This window comes from Oncorhynchus nerka, linkage group LG27, assembly GCF_034236695.1.
Source record: "Oncorhynchus nerka isolate Pitt River linkage group LG27, Oner_Uvic_2.0, whole genome shotgun sequence".
Lineage (NCBI taxonomy): Eukaryota > Metazoa > Chordata > Actinopteri > Salmoniformes > Salmonidae > Oncorhynchus > Oncorhynchus nerka.
The window spans coordinates 106,994,650-107,015,713 of record NC_088422.1 but is presented as its reverse complement, the minus strand read 5'-3'; the positions used below and the strand labels follow the sequence as shown (position 1 = coordinate 107,015,713).

The 21,064-nt window shown below is 45.5% G+C and overlaps 1 protein-coding gene across 1 annotated transcript in view; it reads right to left on the bottom strand.

Moving 5' to 3' along the window:
- The window catches only part of LOC135565166 (protein SON-like), a 157,086-nt gene that overhangs the window by 58,302 nt on the left and 77,720 nt on the right, over positions 1–21,064 (bottom strand). Inside the window, exons 7-11 of the mRNA XM_065011229.1 lie at positions 17,041–17,209; positions 11,296–13,930; positions 10,380–10,480; positions 6,494–6,852; positions 5,340–5,387 (exon numbers count right to left, since the gene is read on the bottom strand). Of these exons, the coding sequence (XP_064867301.1) occupies positions 5,340–5,387; positions 6,494–6,852; positions 10,380–10,480; positions 11,296–13,930; positions 17,041–17,209 (3,312 nt within the window). The remainder of the gene's footprint in view (positions 1–5,339; positions 5,388–6,493; positions 6,853–10,379; positions 10,481–11,295; positions 13,931–17,040; positions 17,210–21,064) is intronic.

Sequence of the window (21,064 nt, the reverse complement as noted above, 5' to 3'; positions counted from 1 at the left end):
ACTAAATGTTCAGTATGAGGATGCAGTACTTTGGGGTGTTGTAATGTACTAAATGTTCAGTATGAGGATGCAGTACTTTGGGGTGTTGTGATGTACTAAATGTTCAGTATGAGGATGCAGTACTTTGGGGTGTTGTGATGTACTAAATGTTCAGTATGAGGATGCAGTACTTGGGGTGTTGTAATGTACTAAATGTTCAGTATGAGGATGCAGTACTTTGGGGTGTGATGTACTAAATGTTCAGTATGAGGATGCAGTACTTTGGGGTGTTGTAATGTACTAAATGTTCAGTATGAGGATGCAGTACTTTGGGGTGTTGTAATGTACTAAATGTTCAGTATGAGGATGCAGTACTTTGGGGTGTTGTAATGTACTAAATGTTCAGTATGAGGATGCAGTACTTTGGGGTGTTGTGATGTACTAAATGTTCAGTATGAGGATGCAGTACTTTGGGGTGTTGTGATGTACTAAATGTTCAGTATGAGGATGCAGTACTTTGGGTGTTGTAATGTACTAAATGTTCAGTATGAGGATGCAGTACTTTGGGGTGTTGTAATGTACTAAATGTTCAGTATGAGGATGCAGTACTTTGGGGTGTTGTGATGTACTAAATGTTCAGTATGAGGATGCAGTACTTTGGGTGTGATGTACTAAATGTTCAGTATGAGGATGCAGTACTTTGGGGTGTTGTGATGTACTAAATGTTCAGTATGAGGATGCAGTACTTTGGGGTGTTGTGATGTACTAAATGTTCAGTATGAGGATGCAGTACTTTTGGGTGTTGTAATGTACTAAATGTTCAGTATGAGGATGCAGTACTTTGGGGTGATGTACTAAATGTTCAGTATGAGGATGCAGTACTTTGGGGTGTTGTGATGTACTAAATGTTCAGTATGAGGATGCAGTACTTTGGGGTGTTGTAATGTACTAAATGTTCAGTATGAGGATGCAGTACTTTGGGGTGTTGTAATGTACTAAATGTTCAGTATGAGGATGCAGTACTTTGGGGTGTTGTAATGTACTAAATGTTCAGTATGAGGATGCAGTACTTTGGGGTGTTGTGATGTACTAAATGTTCAGTATGAGGATGCAGTACTTTGGGGTGATGTACTAAATGTTCAGTATGAGGATGCAGTACTTTGGGGTGATGTACTAAATGTTCAGTATGAGGATGCAGTACTTTGGGGTGTTGTACTAAATGTTCAGTATGAGGATGCAGTACTTTGGGGTGATGTACTAAATGTTCAGTATGAGGATGCAGTACTTTGGGGTGATGTACTAAATGTTCAGTATGAGGATGCAGTACTTTGGGGTGTTGTAATGTACTAAATGTTCAGTATGAGGATGCAGTACTTTGGGGTGTTGTGATGTACTAAATGTTCAGTATGAGGATGCAGTACTTTGGGGTGTTGTACTAAATGTTCAGTATGAGGATGCAGTACTTTGGGGTGTTGTGATGTACTAAATGTTCAGTATGAGGATGCAGTACTTTGGGGTGTTGTGATGTACTAAATGTTCAGTATGAGGATGCAGTACTTTGGGGTGTTGTGATGTACTAAATGTTCAGTATGAGGATGCAGTACTTTGGGTGTTGATGTACTAAATGTTCAGTATGAGGATGCAGTACTTTGGGGTGTTGTAATGTACTAAATGTTCAGTATGAGGATGCAGTACTTTGGGGTGTTGTAATGTACTAAATGTTCAGTATGAGGATGCAGTACTTTGGGGTGATGTACTAAATGTTCAGTATGAGGATGCAGTACTTTGGGGTGATGTACTAAATGTTCAGTATGAGGATGCAGTACTTTGGGGTGTTGTACTAAATGTTCAGTATGAGGATGCAGTACTTTGGGGTGATGTACTAAATGTTCAGTATGAGGATGCAGTACTTTGGGGTGTTGTAATGTACTAAATGTTCAGTATGAGGATGCAGTACTTTGAGGTGTTGTAATGTACTAAATGTTCAGTATGAGGATGCAGTACTTTGGGGTGTTGTACTAAATGGTCAGCATGAGGATGCAGTACTTTGGAGTGTTGTAATGTACTAAATGTTCAGTATGAGGATGCAGTACTTTGGGGTGTTGTGATGTACTAAATGTTCAGTATGAGGATGCAGTACTTTGGGGTGATGTACTAAATGTTCAGTATGAGGATGCAGTACTTTGGGGTGTTGTGATGTACTAAATGTTCAGTATGAGGATGCAGTACTTTGGGGTGATGTACTAATTGTTCAGTATGAGGATGCAGTACTTTGGGGTGTTGTGATGTACTAAATGTTCAGTATGAGGATGCAGTACTTTGGGGTGTTGTACTGTACTAAATGTTCAGTATGAGGATGCAGTACTTTGGGGTGATGTACTAATTGTTCAGTATGAGGATGCAGTACTTTGGGGTGTTGTGATGTACTAAATGTTCAGTATGAGGATGCAGTACTTTGGGGTGTTGTACTGTACTAAATGTTCAGTATGAGGATGCAGTACTTTGGGGTGATGTACTAATTGTTCAGTATGAGGAAGCAGTACTTTGGGGTGATGTACTAAATGTTCAGTATGAGGATGCAGTACTTTGGGGTGTTGTACTAAATGTTCAGTATGAGGATGCAGTACTTTGGGGTGTTGTAATGTACTAAATGTTCAGTATGAGGATGCAGTACTTTGGGGTGTTGTAATGTACTAAATGTTCAGTATGAGGATGCAGTACTTTGGGGTGATGTACTAAATGTTCAGTATGAGGATGCAGTACTTTGGGGTGATGTACTAAATGTTCAGTATGAGGATGCAGTACTTTCGGGTGTTGTAATGTACTATATGTTCAGTATGAGGATGCAGGACTTTGGGGTGTTGTGATGTACTAAATGTTCAGTATGAGGATGCAGTACTTTGGGGTGTTGTAATGTACTAAATGTTCAGTATGAGGATGCAGTACTTTGGGGTGATGTACTAAATGTTCAGTATGAGGATGCAGTACTTTGGGGTGATGTACTAAATGTTCAGTATGAGGATGCAGTACTTTGGGGTGTTGTACTAAATGTTCAGTATGAGGATGCAGTACTTTGGGGTGTTGTAATGTACTAAATGTTCAGTATGAGGATGCAGTACTTTGGGGTGTTGTGATGTACTAAATGTTCAGTATGAGGATGCAGTACTTTGGGGTGTTGTAATGTACTAAATGTTCAGTATGAGGATGCAGTACTTTGGGGTGATGTACTAAATGTTCAGTATGAGGATGCAGTACTTTGGGGTGTTGTACTAAATGTTCAGTATGAGGATGCAGTACTTTGGGGTGATGTACTAAATGTTCAGTATGAGGATGCAGTACTTTGGGGTGTTGTACTAAATGTTCAGTATGAGGATGCAGTACTTTGGGGTGTTGTAATGTACTAAATGTTCAGTATGAGGATGCAGTACTTTGGGGTGTTGTAATGTACTAAATGTTCAGTATGAGGATGCAGTACTTTGGGGTGTTGTAATGTACTAAATGTTCAGTATGAGGATGCAGTACTTTGGGGTGTTGTAATGTACTAAATGTTCAGTATGAGGATGCAGTACTTTGGGGTGTTGTAATGTACTAAATGTTCAGTATGAGGATGCAGTACTTTGAGGTGTTGTAATGTACTAAATGTTCAGTATGAGGATGCAGTACTTTGGGGTGTTGTACTAAATGGTCAGCATGAGGATGCAGTACTTTGGAGTGTTGTAATGTACTAAATGTTCAGTATGAGGATGCAGTACTTTGGGGTGTTGTGATGTACTAAATGTTCAGTATGAGGATGCAGTACTTTGGGGTGTTGTAATGTACTAAATGTTCAGTATGAGGATGCAGTACTTTGGGGTGTTGTAATGTACTAAATGTTCAGTATGAGGATGCAGTACTTTGGGGTGATGTACTAATTGTTCAGTATGAGGATGCAGTACTTTGGGGTGTTGTGATGTACTAAATGTTCAGTATGAGGATGCAGTACTTTGGGGTGATGTACTAAATGTTCAGTATGGGGATGCAGTACTTTGGGGTGTTGTAATGTACTAAATGTTCAGTATGAGGATGCAGTACTTTGGGGTGTTGTGATGTACTAAATGTTCAGTATGAGGATGCAGTACTTTGGGGTGTTGTAATGTACTAAATGTTCAGTATGAGGATGCAGTACTTTGGGGTGATGTACTAAATGTTCAGTATGAGGATGCAGTACTTTGGGGTGATGTACTAAATGTTCAGTATGAGGATGCAGTACTTTGGGGTGTTGTGATGTACTAAATGTTCAGTATGAGGATGCAGTACTTTGGGGTGTTGTGATGTACTAAATGTTCAGTATGAGGATGCAGTACTTTGGGGTGTTGTAATGTACTAAATGTTCAGTATGAGGATGCAGTACTTTGGGGTGATGTACTAAATGTTCAGTATGAGGATGCAGTACTTTGGGGTGATGTACTAAATGTTCAGTATGAGGATGCAGTACTTTGGGGTGATGTACTAAATGTTCAGTATGAGGATGCAGTACTTTGGGGTGTTGTACTAAATGGTCAGTATGAGGATGCAGTACTTTGGGGTGTTGTGATGTACTAAATGTTCAGTATGAGGATGCAGTACTTTGGGGTGTTGTGATGTACTAAATTTTCAGTATGAGGATGCAGTATTTTGGGGTGTTGTGATGTACTAAATTTTCAGTATGAGGATGCAGTACTATGGGGTGATGTACTAAATGTTCAGTATGAGGATGCAGTACTTTGGGGTGTTGTGATGTACTAAATGTTCAGTATGAGGATGCAGTACTTTGGGGTGTTGTGATGTACTAAATGTTCAGTATGAGGATGCAGTACTAAATGTTGTATGAGGGGTGTTGTGATGTACTAAATGTTCAGTATGAGGATGCAGTACTTTGGGGTGTTGTGATGTACTAAATGTTCAGTATGAGGATGCAGTACTTTGGGGTGTTGTGATGTACTAAATGTTCAGTATGAGGATGCAGTACTTTGGGGTGTTGTAATGTACTAAATGTTCAGTATGAGGATGCAGTACTTTGGGGTGTTGTGATGTACTAAATGTTCAGTATGAGGATGCAGTACTTTGGGGTGATGTACTAAATGTATGAGGATGCAGTACTTTGTGATGTACTAAATGTTCAGTATGAGGATGCAGTACTTTGGGGTGTTGTGATGTACTAAATGTTCAGTATGAGGATGCAGTACTTTGGGGTGTTGTACTAAATGTTCAGTATGAGGATGCAGTACTTTGGGGTGATGTACTAAATGTTCAGTATGAGGATGCAGTACTTTGGGGTGTTGTGATGCTTCCATTGTTAAACAACGTCAATCTAATGAACATAATATACGTTCCATTAGTACCTTCTCCTGTGAAACGTTGGCTTTCCTTCCCCGGGACTTTGTGTGGCCCTGAAGGAGATAGAAGATGAGGGATGAGAGGAACGATAGAGAGATTAAATGGATTTCTACACACATCAAGATGACAGCCTGGCATGTTATGATCAGTGATCAAAACTGATGGATGGGTGTGGAACGTATAGTACAGTAATGTACAGTAATTTACAGTATTGTACAGTAAAGTATAGTATTGTACAGTAACGTACAGTAATTTACAGTATAGTACAGTAAAGTATAGTATTGTACAGTAACGTATAGTATTGTACAGTAAAGTATAGTATTGTACAGTAAAGTATAGTATTGTACAGTCATTTACAGTATTGTACAGTAAAGTACAGTAAAGTACAGTAAAGTGTATCCACATGACTGCAACTGTTGTGCTGGTAAAGGTTGTGCATCAACAGACCCTCCTCAGACCCTCCTGGCCCTCCTCAGACCCTCCCGGCCCTCCTCAGACCCTCCTCAGACCCTCCCGGCCCTCCTCAGACCCTCCTCAGACCCTCCCGGCCCTCCTCAGACCCTCCTCAGACCCTCCCGGCCCTGCTCAGACCCTCCTCAGACCCTCCCGGCCCTGCTCAGACCCTCATCAGACCCTCATCAGACCCTCCTCAGACCCTCCCGGCCCTCCTCAGACCCTCCTCAGACCCTCCCGGCCCTCCTCAGACCCTCCCGGCCCTCCTCAGACCCTCCTCAGCCCCTCCCGGCCCTGCTCAGACCCTCATCAGACCCTCCTCAGACCCTCCTCCGACCCTCCCGGCCCTCCTCAGACCCTCCTCAGACCCTCCCGGCCCTGCTCAGACCCTCCCGGCCCTCCTCAGACCCTCCTCAGCCCCTCCCGGCCCTGCTCAGACCCTCATCAGACCCTCCTCAGACCCTCCTCAGACCCTCCCGGCCCTCCTCAGACCCTCCTCAGACCCTCCCGGCCCTCCTCAGACCCTCCTCAGACCCTCCCGGCCCTCCTCAGACCCTCCTCAGACCCTCCCGGCCCTGCTCAGACCCTCCCGGCCCTCCTCAGACCCTCCTCAGACCCTCCCGGCCCTGCTCAGACCCTCCCGGCCCTCCTCAGACCCTCCTCAGACCCTCCCGGCCCTGCTCAGTTCAGCTCCAGTCTCCTGTACCTGCATTGGTTCATGTCTCCGTTTCCTGCTGTGTTCTTCCCTGCTCCCCAGCTGTGGCGTCTGAACGGGGACAAAGACCTGATGCTGGGACGATGTTTAGCTGGGCGCCGTGGCACCTCCGTCAGTCTGTCCTTCACCTCTTCCTCTCCTCCTGGACCTTCTCTTGCCGTGGGCCCTTGTGTGTGGCCCTCTACAGGGCTCCAGCTGCGGCCGTGGTCCCTGCAGCCCCTCTCCCCCAGGCCCCCCTCCACACAGCTCTCTGGGCTGGAGCTGGTCGGACCCCCGCTGGCCGTGTCATCTGTGGAGGAACAGGATACAGACACCTCACTGGTGCTGTCCCCCATCACCGTATCATCCCCCTGGAAACAGAGAGCAGTTAGACAGATCAGGGGGAGCTTAGTTACGAGAGAGAGAGAGCGAGAGAGAGAGAGAGAGAGAGATAGAGAGAGACAGAGACAGCGACAGAGACAGAGAGACAGAGAGAGATGTTATGTGGGAGATGACAGGAGAGAGACCTGTAGAGACCAGGAGAGATATGTAATAGATACTGGACACTGTCATGAGTCTACCATCCTCCTAGTGGTTCACTGTGCTGTATATAATAGATACTGAACACTGTCATGAGTCTAGTGGTTCACTGTACTGTATATAATAGATACTGGACACTGTCATGAGTCTAGTAGTTCACTGTACTGTATATAATAGATACTGGACACTGTATATAATAGATACTGGACACTGTATGTAATAGATACTGGACACTGTATGTAATAGATACTGGACACTGTATATAATAGATACTGGACACTGTCATGAGTCTAGTGGTTCAATGTACTGTATATAATAGATACTGGACACTGTCATGAGTCTAGTGGTTCACTGCACTGTATGTAATAGATACTGGACACTGTATGTAATAGATACTGGACACTGTATGTAATAGATACTGGACACTGTCATGAGTCTAGTGGTTCACTGCACTGTATGTAATAGATACTGGACACTGTATATAATAGATACTGGACACTGTATGTAATAGATACTGGACACTGTATATAATAGATACTGGACACTGTCATGAGTCTAGTGGTTCAATGTACTGTATATAATAGATACTGCACACTGTCATGAGTCTAGTGGTTCACTGCACTGTATGTAATAGATACTGGACACTGTATATAATAGATACTGGACACTGTATGTAATAGATACTGGACACTGTATGTAATAGATACTGGACACTGTCATGAGTCTAGTGGTTCACTGTACTGTATGTACAGTGCCTTGCGAAAGTATTCGGCCCCTTGAACTTTGCGACCTTTTGCCACATTTCAGGCTTCAAACATAAAGATATAAAACTGTATTTTTTGTGAAGAATCAACAACAAGTGGGACACAATCATGAAGTGGAACGACATTTATTGGATATTTCAAACTTTTTTAACAAATCAAAAACTGAAAAATTGGGCGTGCAAAATTATTCAGCCCCTTTACTTTCAGTGCAGCAAAGTCTCTCCAGAAGTTCAGTGAGGATCTCTGAATGATCCAATGTTGACCTAAATGACTAATGATGATAAATACAATCCACCTGTGTGTAATCAAGTCTCTGTATAAATGCACCTGCACTGTGATAGTCTCAGAGGTCCGTTAAAAGCGCAGAGAGCATCATGAAGAACAAGGAACACACCAGGCAGGTCCGAGATACTGTTGTGAAGAAGTTTAAAGCCGGATTTGGATACAAAAATATTTCCCAAGCTTTAAACATCCCAAGGAGCACTGTGCAAGCGATAATATTGAAATGGAAGGAGTATCAGACCACTGCAAATCTACCAAGACCTGGCCGTCCCTCTAAACTTTCAGCTCATACAAGGAGAAGTCTGATCAGAGATGCAGCCAAGAGGCCCATGATCACTCTGGATGAACTGCAGAGATCTACAGCTGAGGTGGGAGACTCTGTCCATAGGACAACAATCAGTCGTATATTGCACAAATCTGGCCTTTATGGAAGAGTGGCAAGAAGAAAGCCATTTCTTAAAGATATCCATAAAAAGTGTCGTAAAGTTTGCCACAAGCCACCTGGGAGACACACCAAACATGTGGAAGAAGGTGCTCTGGTCAGATGAAACCAAAATTGAACTTTTTGGCAACAATGCAAAACGTTATGTTTGGCGTAAAAGCAACACAGCTCATCACCCTGAACACACCATCCCCACTGTCAAACATGGTGGTGGCAGCATCATGGTTTGGGCCTGCTTTTCTTCAGCAGGGTCAGGGAAGATGGTTCAAATTGATGGGAAGATGGATGGAGCCAAATACAGGACCATTCTGGAAGAAAACCTGATGGAGTCTGCAAAAGACCTGAGACTGGGACGGAGATTTGTCTTCCAACAAGACAATGATCCAAAACATAAAGCAAAATCTACAATGGAATGGTTCAAAAATAAACATATCCAGGTGTTTAAATGGCCAAGTCAAAGTCCAGACCTGAATCCAATCGAGAATCTGTGGAAAGAACTGAAAACTGCTGTTCACAAATGCCCTCCATCCAACCTCACTGAGCTCGAGCTGTTTTGCAAGGAGGAATGGGAAAAAATCTCTCGATGTGCAAAACTGATAGAGACATACCCCAAGCGACTTACAGCTGTAATCGCAGCAAAGGTGGCGCTACAAAGTATTAACTTAAGGGGGCTGAATAATTTTGCAGTCCCAATTTTTCCATTTTTGATTTGTTAAAAAAGTTTGAAATATCCAATAAATGTTGTTCCACTTCATGATTGTGTCCCACTTGTTGTTGATTCTTCACAAAAAAATACAGTTTTATATCTTTATGTTTGAAGCCTGAAATGTGGCAAAAGGTTGCAAAGTTCAAGGGGGCCGAATACTTTCGCAAGGCACTGTACACAAAGCAAACCACCCTGAAGCCACCAGCAGTTTTTCATCATCTCTATTGTTATTCTCTATTCAAACATCAAACTATTACAGTGACAAATAAATGATCCTTATTTAAAATCTTCCTGATGCACCCATCCCGTTAGCAGGATCATTTTCGTCAACATCCGCTGAATTACAGAGCGCCAAATTAAATTACTAAAAATATTAAATTTTCATGACAAGTGCAATATAGCAAAACACAGCTTAGCTTGTTGTTAATCCACCTGGTGTGTCAGATTTCAAAAAAGCTTTTCGATGAAAGCATACCAAGCGTTTATATAAGGACAAAACATTACAAACAGCTAGCAGCAAAGTAGATTGTTCACTAAAGTCAGAAAAGCAATAAAATGAATCGCTTACCTTTGATGATCTTCGGATGTTTGCACTCACGAGACTCCCAGTTACACAATAAATGTTCCTTTTGTTCCATAAAGATTATTTTTATATCCAAAATACCTCCATTTGGTTGGCGCGTTTTGTTCAGAAATCCACAGGCTCGAGCGGTCAAGACCAGGCAGAAAAATATTCCAAATAGTATCCGTAAAGTTTGTAGAAACATGTCAAACATTTTTTATAATCAACCCTGAGGTTGTTTTTACAATATATAATCGATAATATTTCAACCGGACTGTACCTTCTTCAATAGGAGAGAGAGAGAAAATGTCTGCTCCAAACTGTTGCGCATGCAAAACGCAGCTGGCACCCAGCCATCTAATTTTCAAGAAAAACAGCACTTCCTGGTTTGATTTTCCTCAGGTTTTCGTATGAAATATCAGTTCTGTTATACTCACAGACAATATTTTGACAGTTTTGGAAGCTTTGGCGTTTTCTATCCTAATCTGACAATTATATGCATATTCTGGGCCTGAGAAATAGGCAGTTTCATTTGGGTACGTTTTTCATCCAAACATCAAAATACTGCCCCCTACACTCAACAGGCTAAAGACAAGTCTTACCTTGTGGAAAACACTGTCCTCTCCTGTGCTGAAGATGCTCTCAGTGTCGCTGTCTGAGTCTTTGTGGAGAGTAGTGCTGAAACTACTCACACTCTGACAGTCTGCAACCAGACACAACAGGACAACAGGTTAGAGACGGGAACAGACAACCGTCTTCAGAAAGTCCTATTTATGCAGACAGGAACATGTAGAGTCGTATTAATACCCTGGTAAGAGGAACACCTAACACAGAACCACCAACACATTCGTACTGTTACCCTGGAAAGAGGAACACCAGTCGTACTGTTACCCTGGTAAGAGGAACACCAGTCATACTGTTACCATGGTAAGAGGAACACCAGTTATACTGTTACCATGGTAAGAGGAACACCAGTTATACTGTTACCCTGGTAAGAGGAACACCAGTCTTACTGTTACCATGGTAAGAGGAACACCAGTCATAAGGTTACCCTGGTAAGAGGACCACCAGTCATAAGGTTACCCTGGTAAGAGGAACACCAGTCGTACTGTTACCCTGGTAAGAGGAACACCAGTCGTACTGTTACCCTGGTAAGAGGAACACCAGTCGTACTGTTACCCTGGTAAGAGGAACACCAGTCGTACTGTTACCCTGGTAAGAGGAACACCAGTCGTACTGTTACCCTGGTAAGAGGAACACCAGTCTTACTGTTACCCTGGTAAGAGGAACACCAGTCGTACTGTTACCCTGGCAAGAGAACCACCAGTCAAACTGTTACCCTGGTAAGAGTCATACTGAACTAACCATCTCATCTGAAATGGAACTAATCCATACTGTCATCTCATCTGAAATGGAACTAATCCATACTGTCATCTCATCTGAAATGGAACTATTAAGAAGGCAAGAAGCCTTGCCTTCAACGGGGACAGTAAGGTGACTTGATACAAGAAGCCTTACCTTCAACAGGGACAGTAAGGTGACTTGCAGAACAGACAGCATCGCTTCGGTTCTCAGGTAGATTCTCAGGTAGGATCTCATGCAGGTTCCCAGATAGAATCTCAGGTAGGTTTTCAGGTATGTCCTCAGGTTGGATCTCAGGTGGGATCTCAGGCGGGTTCTCAGGTGCGTTCTCAGGTAGAATCTCAGGTAGGTTTTCAGGTAGGTTCTCAGGTAGGTTCTCAGGTAGGATCTCAGGTAGGATCTCAGGTGCGTTCTCAGGTAAATTCTCTGGTAGGTTCTCGGGTAGGTTCTCAGGTATGTTCTCAGGTGACACTGGAATGTTAGGTGGGACATCCCCTGTATATGTGGACACCACTACAGCAGTGACATCATCTCCATCTCCACAGTCTGACCACGTCACAGAGGGGTCGAGGGTCAGGGTTAGGGTCACGGAGTGGTCGAGGGTTACAGAGGGGTCGAGGTTGAGGGCTTGGTCTGTAGCAGGTTGACTGTCTGAGTGTCCTGACCCCTCCTCCGCCCTGGTGCCACAGGACTCCTGATTCACTGTCATGTCAGAGGGGTCTCCAATGTGTTCCCCTAGAACTGAGGGGGGCTCACTAGGTCTCCGTAGGACCTCCGTTATCTCCATCTCTACACCCTCTCCACCCACCTCTCCATCCTTCTCTCCACCTGCCCCACCAGACGCTCCCCCAGAGTTGGAGCCTGTTTCTGGGGGCGGGAGGTCTCCATCCATGGGGTTAGTCCCATCCCTGTCCTCTGGAGGGGGCTCACTGTCCTGCAAGTCTGTCTGGTGGTCTGTCTGGAGGTCTGCAGGTACAGACACTCTCCCCTCTGTTACCTCTGACCCTAACACACCCTCCATGATCTCAGCTCTGAGGCCAGAGTCACCAGCCTCTATGGGCTTTGCCTGTCTGACACCCTGTCTCTCACCTTCTCTGTCACCCTGTCTGTAACTGCCCTCTAGTGGCAGTTCCCCCTCGGACACCTGCTCTGACTGAGGCTCTGATGAGGACTCTGAGTGATGCTCTATTGCGGGCTCTAGTGTCAGCTCTAATAGGGGTTCTGGTATGTAGGGCTCTAGTGTCGGCTCTAACAGGGGTTCTGGTGTGTAGGGCTCTAACAGGGGTTCAGTCTCTAACAGGGGTTCTGTTGGTGTAGTCTCTAACAGGGGTTCTGGTGGTGTAGGCTCTAACAGGGGTTCTGGTGGTATAGGCTCTAACAGGGGTTCTGGTGGTGTAGACTCTAACAGGGGTTCAGGCTCTAACAGGGGTTCAGGCTCTAACAGGGGTTCTGGTGGTGTAGTCTCGAACAGGGGTTCTGGTGGTTCAGGCTCTAACAGGGGTTCAGGCTCTAACAGGGGTTCTGTTGGTGTAGTCTCTAACAGGGGTTCTGGTGGTGTAGTCTCTAACAGGGGTTCTGGTGGTGTAGGCTCTAACAGGGGTTCTGTTGGTGTAGGCTCTAACAGGGGTTCTGTTGGTGTAGGCTCTAACAGGGGTTCTGTTGGTGTAGGCTCTAACAGGGGTTCAGGCTCTAACAGGGGTTCTGGTGGTGTATCAGCAGATTCTCTATCAGCAGGCCCACTTCCTGAGAACAGCAGCGCTCCACAGTTTAATACTGCTGTTACTGTACTGTCCATAGAGCCACTGATAGCTGAGATCTCAGCTGCATGGTCCATAGATTTTTCTACAGGGCCATAGGCATCTCCCATTTCTCTATCATCACAGTCCCCAGAATGGAGTCCAGTTTCCTGAGCCCCATGGCTGCCCTTCTCAGAGGGGTGAAACTGTTCCTCTGTGGAGCCACCAGAGCCACCAGAGCCACCAGAGCCCTCCCCAGCCCTAGCAGAAGCTGTTTTCTTACTTTGTTCCAGTGGAGGTTCACCCTGACTGAGGCCCTCTATCTCTATAGGACATGATCGCACAGAGTCAGCTGTACCCTCCTGCATGTCCTGTCCACTGTCCAGGGTAGAAGGGTCTGACAGGGGAGAGGGGTCAGAGTCTGACAGACCCTTAGTGGTGGGGATAGAGTCTGTTGTGGTTAACCATTCACTGTCTGCAGGTTGTTCCTCTGGGTGAACAGTGTAACAGCCCTCCTGACAGCAGTCTGCAGGTTGGTCCTCTGGGTGAACAGTGTAACAGCCCTCCTGACAGCAGTCTGCAGGTTGGTCCTCTGGGTGAACAGTGTAACAGCCCTCCTGACAGCAGTCTGCAGGTTGGCCCTCTGGGTGAACAGTGTAACAGCCCTCCTGACAGCAGTCTGCAGGTTGGTCCTCTGGGTGAACAGTGTAACAGCCCTCCTGACAGCAGTCTGCAGGTTGGTCCTCTGGGTGAACAGTGTAACAGCCCTCCTGACAGCAGTCTGCAGGTTGGCCCTCTGGGTGAACAGTGTAACAGCCCTCCTGACAGCTGTCTGCTTCCCTTCCCACACAGCTCTTACCTTCCTGGAGACACTCCTTCAGGTCTGTGTCTGAGGGATCTGAGTTGGCCACGTCTTCCAGGGACTGAGTGTGTCCCATGTCTTCTGTTGTTGCTGTGTCTCCACTGAGGACAGGTGGATCTCTGGGATCTGTGTCTTTCTCCTCCTCCCCACTTCCTACTGTGCTCTCCTCCTCTCCTCCCTGGTTCTGCTGTTCCTGGTAAGGAAACAAGGTACCAGGGGTAGAGGAAGAGAAGTGTTAGGGTGGTAAGGTACCAGGGGTAGAATAGTGTTAGGGTGGTAAGGTACCAGGGGTAGAGTAGTGTTAGGGTGGTAAGGTACCAGGGGTAGAGTAGTGTTAGGGTGGTAAGGTACCAGGGGTAGAGTAGTGTTAGGGTGGTAAGGTACCAGGGGTAGAGTAGTGTTAGGGTGGTGAGGTACCAGGGGTAGAGTAGTGTTAGGGTGGTGAGGTACCGGGGGTAGAGTAGTGTTAGGGTGGTGAGGTACCAGGGGTAGAGGTAGAGTAGTGTTAGGGTGGTGAGGTACCAGGGGTAGAGTAGTGTTAGGGTGGTAAGGTACCAGGGGTAGAGTAGTGTTAGGGTGGTGAGGTACCAGGGGTAGAGTAGTGTTAGGGTGGTAAGGTACCAGGGGTAGAGTAGTGTTAGGGTGGTAAGGTACCAGGGTAGAGTAGTGTTAGGGTGGTGAGGTACCAGGGGTAGAGTAGTGTTAGGGTGGTAAGGTACCAGGGGTAGAGTAGTGTTAGGGTGGTGAGGTACCAGGGGTAGAGTAGTGTTAGGGTGGTAAGGTACCAGGGGTAGAGTAGTGTTAGGGTGGTGAGGTACCAGGGGTAGAGGAAGAGTAGTGTTAGGGTGGTAAGGTACCAGGGGTAGAGTAGTGTTAGGGTGGTGAGGTACCAGGGGTAGAGTAGTGTTAGGGTGGTAAGGTACCAGGGGTAGAGTAGTGTTAGGGTGGTAAGGTACCAGGGGTAGAGTAGTGTTAGGGTGGTGAGGTACCAGGGGTAGAGTAGTGTTAGGGTGGTAAGGTACCAGGGGTAGAGTAGTGTTAGGGTGGTGAGGTACCAGGGGTAGAGTAGTGTTAGGGTGGTAAGGTACCAGGGGTAGAGTAGTGTTAGGGTGGTGAGGTACCAGGGGTAGTGGTAGAGTAGTGTTAGGGTGGTGAGGTACCAGGGGTAGAGGTAGCGTAGTGTTAGAGGGTGGTGAGGTACCAGATGTAGAGTAGTCTTAGGGTGGTAAGGTACCAGGGGTAGAGTAGTGTTAGGGTGGTAAGGTACCAGGGGTAGAGTAGTGTTAGGGTGGTATGGTACCAGGGGTAGAGTAGTGTTAGGGTGGTGAGGTACCAGGGGTAGAGTAGTGTTAGGGTGGTAAGGTACCAGGGGTAGAGTAGTGTTAGGGTGGTATGGTACTAGGGGTAGAGTAGTGTTAGGGTGGTGAGGTACCAGGGGTAGAGTAGTGTCAGGGTGGTGAGGTACCAGGGGTAGAGGTAGAGTAGTGTTAGGGTGGTAAGGTACCAGGGGTAGAGTAGTGTTAGGGTGGTGAGGTACCAGGGGTAGAGGTTGAGTAGTGTTAGGGTGGTAAGGTACCAGGGGTAGAGTAGTGTTAGGGTGGTGAGGTACCAGGGGTAGAGTAGTGTTAGGGTGGTAAGGTACCAGGGGTAGAGTAGTGTTAGGGTGGTAAGGTACCAGGGGTAGAGGTAGAGTAGTGTTAGAGGGTGGTGAGGTACCAGGGGTAGAGTAGTGTTAGGGTGGTAAGGTACTGGGGGTAGAGTAGTGTTAGGGTGGTGAGGTACCAGGGGTAGAGTAGTGTTAGGGTGGTAAGGTACCAGGGGTAGAGTAGTGTTAGGGTGGTGAGGTACCAGGGGTAGAGTAGTGTTAGGGTGGTGAGGTACCAGGGGGGGTAGAGTAGTGTTAGGGTGGTGAGGTACCAGGGGTAGAGTAGTGTTAGGGTGGTGAGGTACCAGGGGTAGAGTAGTGTTAGGGTGGTAAGGTACCAGGGGTAGAGTAGTGTTAGGGTGGTGAGGTACCAGGGGTAGAGTAGTGTTAGGGTGGTAAGGTACCAGGGGTAGAGTAGTGTTAGGGTGGTAAGGTACCAGGGGTAGAGGTAGAGTAGTGTTAGGGTGGTGAGGTACCAGGGTAGAGTAGTGTTAGGGTGGTAAGGTACCAGGGGTAGAGGTAGAGTAGTGTTAGGGTGGTGAGGTACCAGGGGTAGAGTAGTGTTAGGGTGGTATGGTACCAGGGGTAGAGTAGTGTTAGGGTGGTATGGTACCAGGGGTAGAGTAGTGTTAGGGTGGTGAGGTACCAGGGGTAGAGGTAGAGTAGTGTTAGGGTGGTGAGGTACCAGGGGTAGAGTAGTGTTAGGGTGGTATGGTACCAGGGGTAGAGGTAGAGTAGTGTTAGGGTGGTGAGGTACCAGGGGTAGAGTAGTGTTAGGGTGGTATGGTACCAGGGGTAGAGTGTTGTTAGGGTGGTATGGTACCAGGGGTAGAGTAGTGTTAGGGTGGTAAGGTACTGGGGGTAGAGTAGTGTTAGGGTGGTGAGGTACCAGGGGTAGAGTAGTGTTAGGGTGGTAAGGTACCAGGGGTAGAGTGTTGTTAGGGTGGTATGGTACCAGGGGTAGAGTAGTGTTAGGGTGGTGAGGTACCAGGGGTAGAGTAGTGTTAGGGTGGTGAGGTACCAGGGGTAGAGTAGTGTTAGGGTGGTAAGGTACCAGGGGTAGAGTAGTGTTAGGGTGGTGAGGTACCAGGGGTAGAGTAGTGTTAGGGTGGTAAGGTACCAGGGGTAGAGTAGTGTTAGGGTGGTAAGGTACCAGGGGTAGAGTAGTGTTAGGGTGGTAAGGTACCAGGGGTAGAGTAGTGTTAGGGTGGTGAGGTACCAGGGGTAGAGTAGTGTTAGGGTGGGTACCAGGGGTAGAGGTGTTAGGGTGGGGGGAGAGTAGTGTTAGAGGGTGGTGAGGTACCAGGGGTAGAGTAGTCTTAGGGTGGTAAGGTACCAGGGGTAGAGTAGTGTTAGGGTGGTATGGTACCAGGGGTAGAGGTAGAGTAGTGTTAGGGTGGTAAGGTACCAGGGGTAGAGGTAGAGTAGTGTTAGGGTGGTAAGGTACCAGGGGTAGAGTAGTGTTAGGGTGGTAAGGTACCAGGGGTAGAGTAGTGTTAGGGTGGTAAGGTAGCAGGGGTAGAGTAGTGTTAGGGTGGTAAGGTACCAGGGGTAGAGTAGTGTTAGGGTGGTAAGGTAGCAGGGGTAGAGTAGTGTTAGGGTGGTAAGGTACCAGGGGTAGAGTAGTGTTAGGGTGGTCCCAGGGGTTCACAGCTCACCCTGACCAGGGGTCTCAGCTCCTCCACCAGTCTCTGGAGGGTAGGGGGGGCTGTGCCCGGTGCTGTGCCCACTGTCAGGGTGTGGGTGTTCAGCCTGGGAAGGTTACACACCACCCTGGAGCCGGTAGAGGATGGATGGACCGTCCCTCTGTAAGTCTTTGTCTCCGCTCTGTGTGGACCAAAATAAACTACCTGAAGACTCTGGATCATGTGATTGGCCAACACAGTGGGGGGAGGTCATGTGATTGGCCAACACTGTGATTCTCTGGGATTCTCTCAGGTAGTCAGACTGTGATTCTCTGGGATTCTCTGGGATTGGCCAACACGTAGTGGGGAGGTCATGTGGTAGTGTTATTCATTGTCTGGTTTTACTCGTATTCTCTCAGGTAGTCAGACTGGGATTCTCTCAGGTAGTCAGACTGGGATTCTCTGGGATTCTCTCAAGGTAGTCAGACTGGGATTCTCTCAGTTAGTCAGACTGGGATTCTCTGGGATTCTCTCAGGTAGTCAGACTGGGATTCTCTGGGATTCTCTCAGGTAGTCAGACTGGGATTCTCTGGGATTCTCTCAGGTAGTCAGACTGGGATTCTCTGGGATTTTGTCCGTTAGTCAGATTGGGATTCTCTGGGATTCTGTCCATTAGTGAGATTGGGATTCTCTGAGATTCTATCCGTTAGTCAGACTGTGATTCTCTGGGATTCTGTCCGTTAGTCAGACTGGGATTCTCTGGGATTCTCTCAGGTAGTTATTAACCACCATGTTTATCGATAGCCTAGCATTGCATTTTGTGCAGCTAGCAGCAGGTAACTTGGTCATGGAAATCAGAAAAGCAATCAAATTAAATCGTTTACCTTTGATGAGCTTCGGATGTTTTCACTCATGAGACTCCCAGTTAGATAGCCAATGTTCCTTTTTTCAAAAAATATTATTTTTGTAGGCGAAATAGCTCTGTTTGTTCTTCACGTTTGGCTGAGAAATCCACCGGAAATTGCAGTCACGAAAACCGATATTAGCTCCATAATATCGACAGAAACATGGCAAACATGGTTTATACTCAAAACTCAAGGTGTTTTTCAAATATCTATTCGATAATACATCCACCGGGACAATTGGTTTTTCAGTAGGACTGATTGGAATAATGGCTACCTTTTTATTTTACGCAAGCATCAGGTGACCACTTGCGCAATGTAGCCGCTTACGGGTATTCTTCAACATAAAGGCGTGAAACTACGTCACAATGCTGTAGACACCTTGGGGAATACGGAGAAAAAGTAATCTGGTTGATAGCCCATTCACTGCTCAATAGGGACGCATTGGAACGCAGAGCTTTCAAAACATGAGGCACTTCCGGATTGGATTTTTCTCAGGCTTTCGCCTGCAATATCAGTTCTGTTATACTCACAGACAATATTTTTACAGTTTTGGAAACTTCAGAGTGTTTTCTATCCTAAACTGTCAATTATATGCATATTCTAGCATCTTGTCCTGACAAAATATCCCGTTTACTATCCCGTTAATGATTCTAGCCATCCCGGATCCGGGATCGTGAATACAGCCTCAAGCTCATTACCATAACGCAACGTTAACTATTCATGAAAATCGCAAATGAAATGAAATAAATATGCTAGCTCTCAAGCTTAGCCTTTTGTTAACCTCTTAAGTCGACCCTCTACTTTTTTGAACATTCTGTTAAAAATCGCGCAACATTTCAGCGCCCTGCTACTCATGCCAGGAATATAGTATATGCATTTGCTTAGTCTGTGTGGATAGAAAACACTCAGACGTTTAAAAAACTGGTTAAATCACTGCTGTGGCTTTACCAGAACGGCATTTACATCGAAAAGCACAGGAAAAACTGATCACTGAAAATGGGAAAATATATCCATGCGCTACTTGAACCCATTGATAAACGTGAACCACAATTAATTGACTGAGGTTGCAGTACCTACAGCTTCCACACGGTGTCTAGAGTCTTGTCATTTCCCTTCGAGTTTTTTCTTGGTCAAACACATGCAGGACACCGTATCTCCTCCGGTCTAGGACCGGATATTTTCGTTGAGTTTCTAGCCGGACATTTTTCCAGACGGACAGCTAATGATCTTTACATCGCCTCCTGATGAATTTTATCGCTTATTTACGTTTACTAATACCTAAAGTTGCATTACAAACGTATTTCGAAGTGTTTTGTGAAAGTTTATCGTCGACTTTTTGATTTTTAAAAAATGACATTACGTTTTGAAACAATGTTTTTTTCGTTTATCACACAGTCTACATATAACGATATCTAGGCTTTATATGGACCGATTTAATCGAAATAAAGACCCAAATAGTGTTTATGGGACATCTAGGAGTGCCAACAAAGAAGATGGTGAAAGGTAATGAATGTTTTCTATTTTATTGTGCGGTTTGTGTAACGCCGAAATGCTAATTATTTTGTTTACGTCCCCTGTGGGTCTTTTGGGGTGTTGCATGCTATCAGATAATAGCTTCTCATGCTTTCGCCGAAAAGCATTTTAAAAATCTGACTTGTTGCCTGGATTCACAACGAGTGTAGCTTTAATTCGATACCCTGCATGTGTATTTTAATGAACTTTTGAGTTTTAACTAATACTATTAGCATTTAGCGTAGCGCATTTGCATTTCCAGAGCTCTAGTTGGGACGCAAGCGTCCCGAGTAGAAGCAACAGGTTAACAACACTGTCATCTCAGATTTTCAAAATATGCTTTTCAACCATAGCAAAACAAGCATTTGTGTAAGATTATTGATAGCTAGCGTAGCATTTAGCGTAGCATTCAGCGGGCAACATTTTCACAAAAACAAGAAAAGCATTCAAATAAAATCATTTACCTTTGAAGAACTTCAGATGTTTTCAATGAGGAGACTCTCAGTTAGATAGCAAATGTTCAGTTTTTCCTGAAAGATTCTTTGTGTAGGAGAAATTGCCGTTTTGTTCGTCACGTTTGGCTACCAAAAAAAAACGAAAATTCAGTCATCAAAACGCCAAACTTTTTTCCAAATTAACTCCATAATATCGACTGACGTTGTTTAGAAGCAATCCTCAAGGTGTTTTTCACATATCTCTTCGATGATATCGTTCGTGGAAGTCTGCTCTCTCCTCTGAATCATGCTTGCAGCTGAAGATTACGCACCAATTTCGACAAAGGACACCGGGCGGACACCTGGTAAATGTAGTCTCTTATGGCCAATCTTCCAATGATATGCCTAGAAACACGTCACAATGCTGCAGACACCTTGGGGAAACGGCAGAAAGTGTAGGCTCGTTCAGGGCGCATTCACAGCCATATAAGGAGACAATGGAAAACAGCGCCTCAAACATTTGGCTCACTTCCTGTTTGAAGTTTCATCTTGGTGTCGCCTGTAGCATCAGTTCTGTGGCACTCACAGATAATATCTTTGCAGTTTTGGAAACGTCAGAGTGTTTTCTTTCCAAAGCTGTCAATTATATGCATAGTCGAGCATCTTTTCGTGACAAAATATCTTGTTTAAAACGGGAACGTTTTTTCATCCAAAAATGAAATACTGCCCCTAGTGTTCCAAGAGGTTAATGGAAACACTGCCCCCTAGTCACAAAAGGTTATTAACATGGACATGAGAGCTGAAACAGCTTAGTGTTAATTAACATGGACCTGAAACAGCTTGGTGTTACCATGGACATGAGAGCTGAAACAGCTTGGTGTTACCATGGACATGAGAGCTGAAACAGCTTGGTGTTACCATGGACATGAGAGCTGAAACAGCTTGGTGTTAATTAACATGGACCTGAAACAGCTTGGTGTTACCATGGACATGAGAGCTGAAACAGCTTAGTGTTAATTAACATGGACCTGAAACAGCTTGGTGTTACCATGGACATGAGAGCTGAAACAGCTTGGTGTTAATTAACATGGACCTGAAACAGCTTAGTGTTACCATGGACATGAGAGCTGAAACAGCTTGGTGTTAATTAACATGGACCTGAAACAGCTTGGTGTTAATTAACATGGACCTGAAACAGCTTGGTGT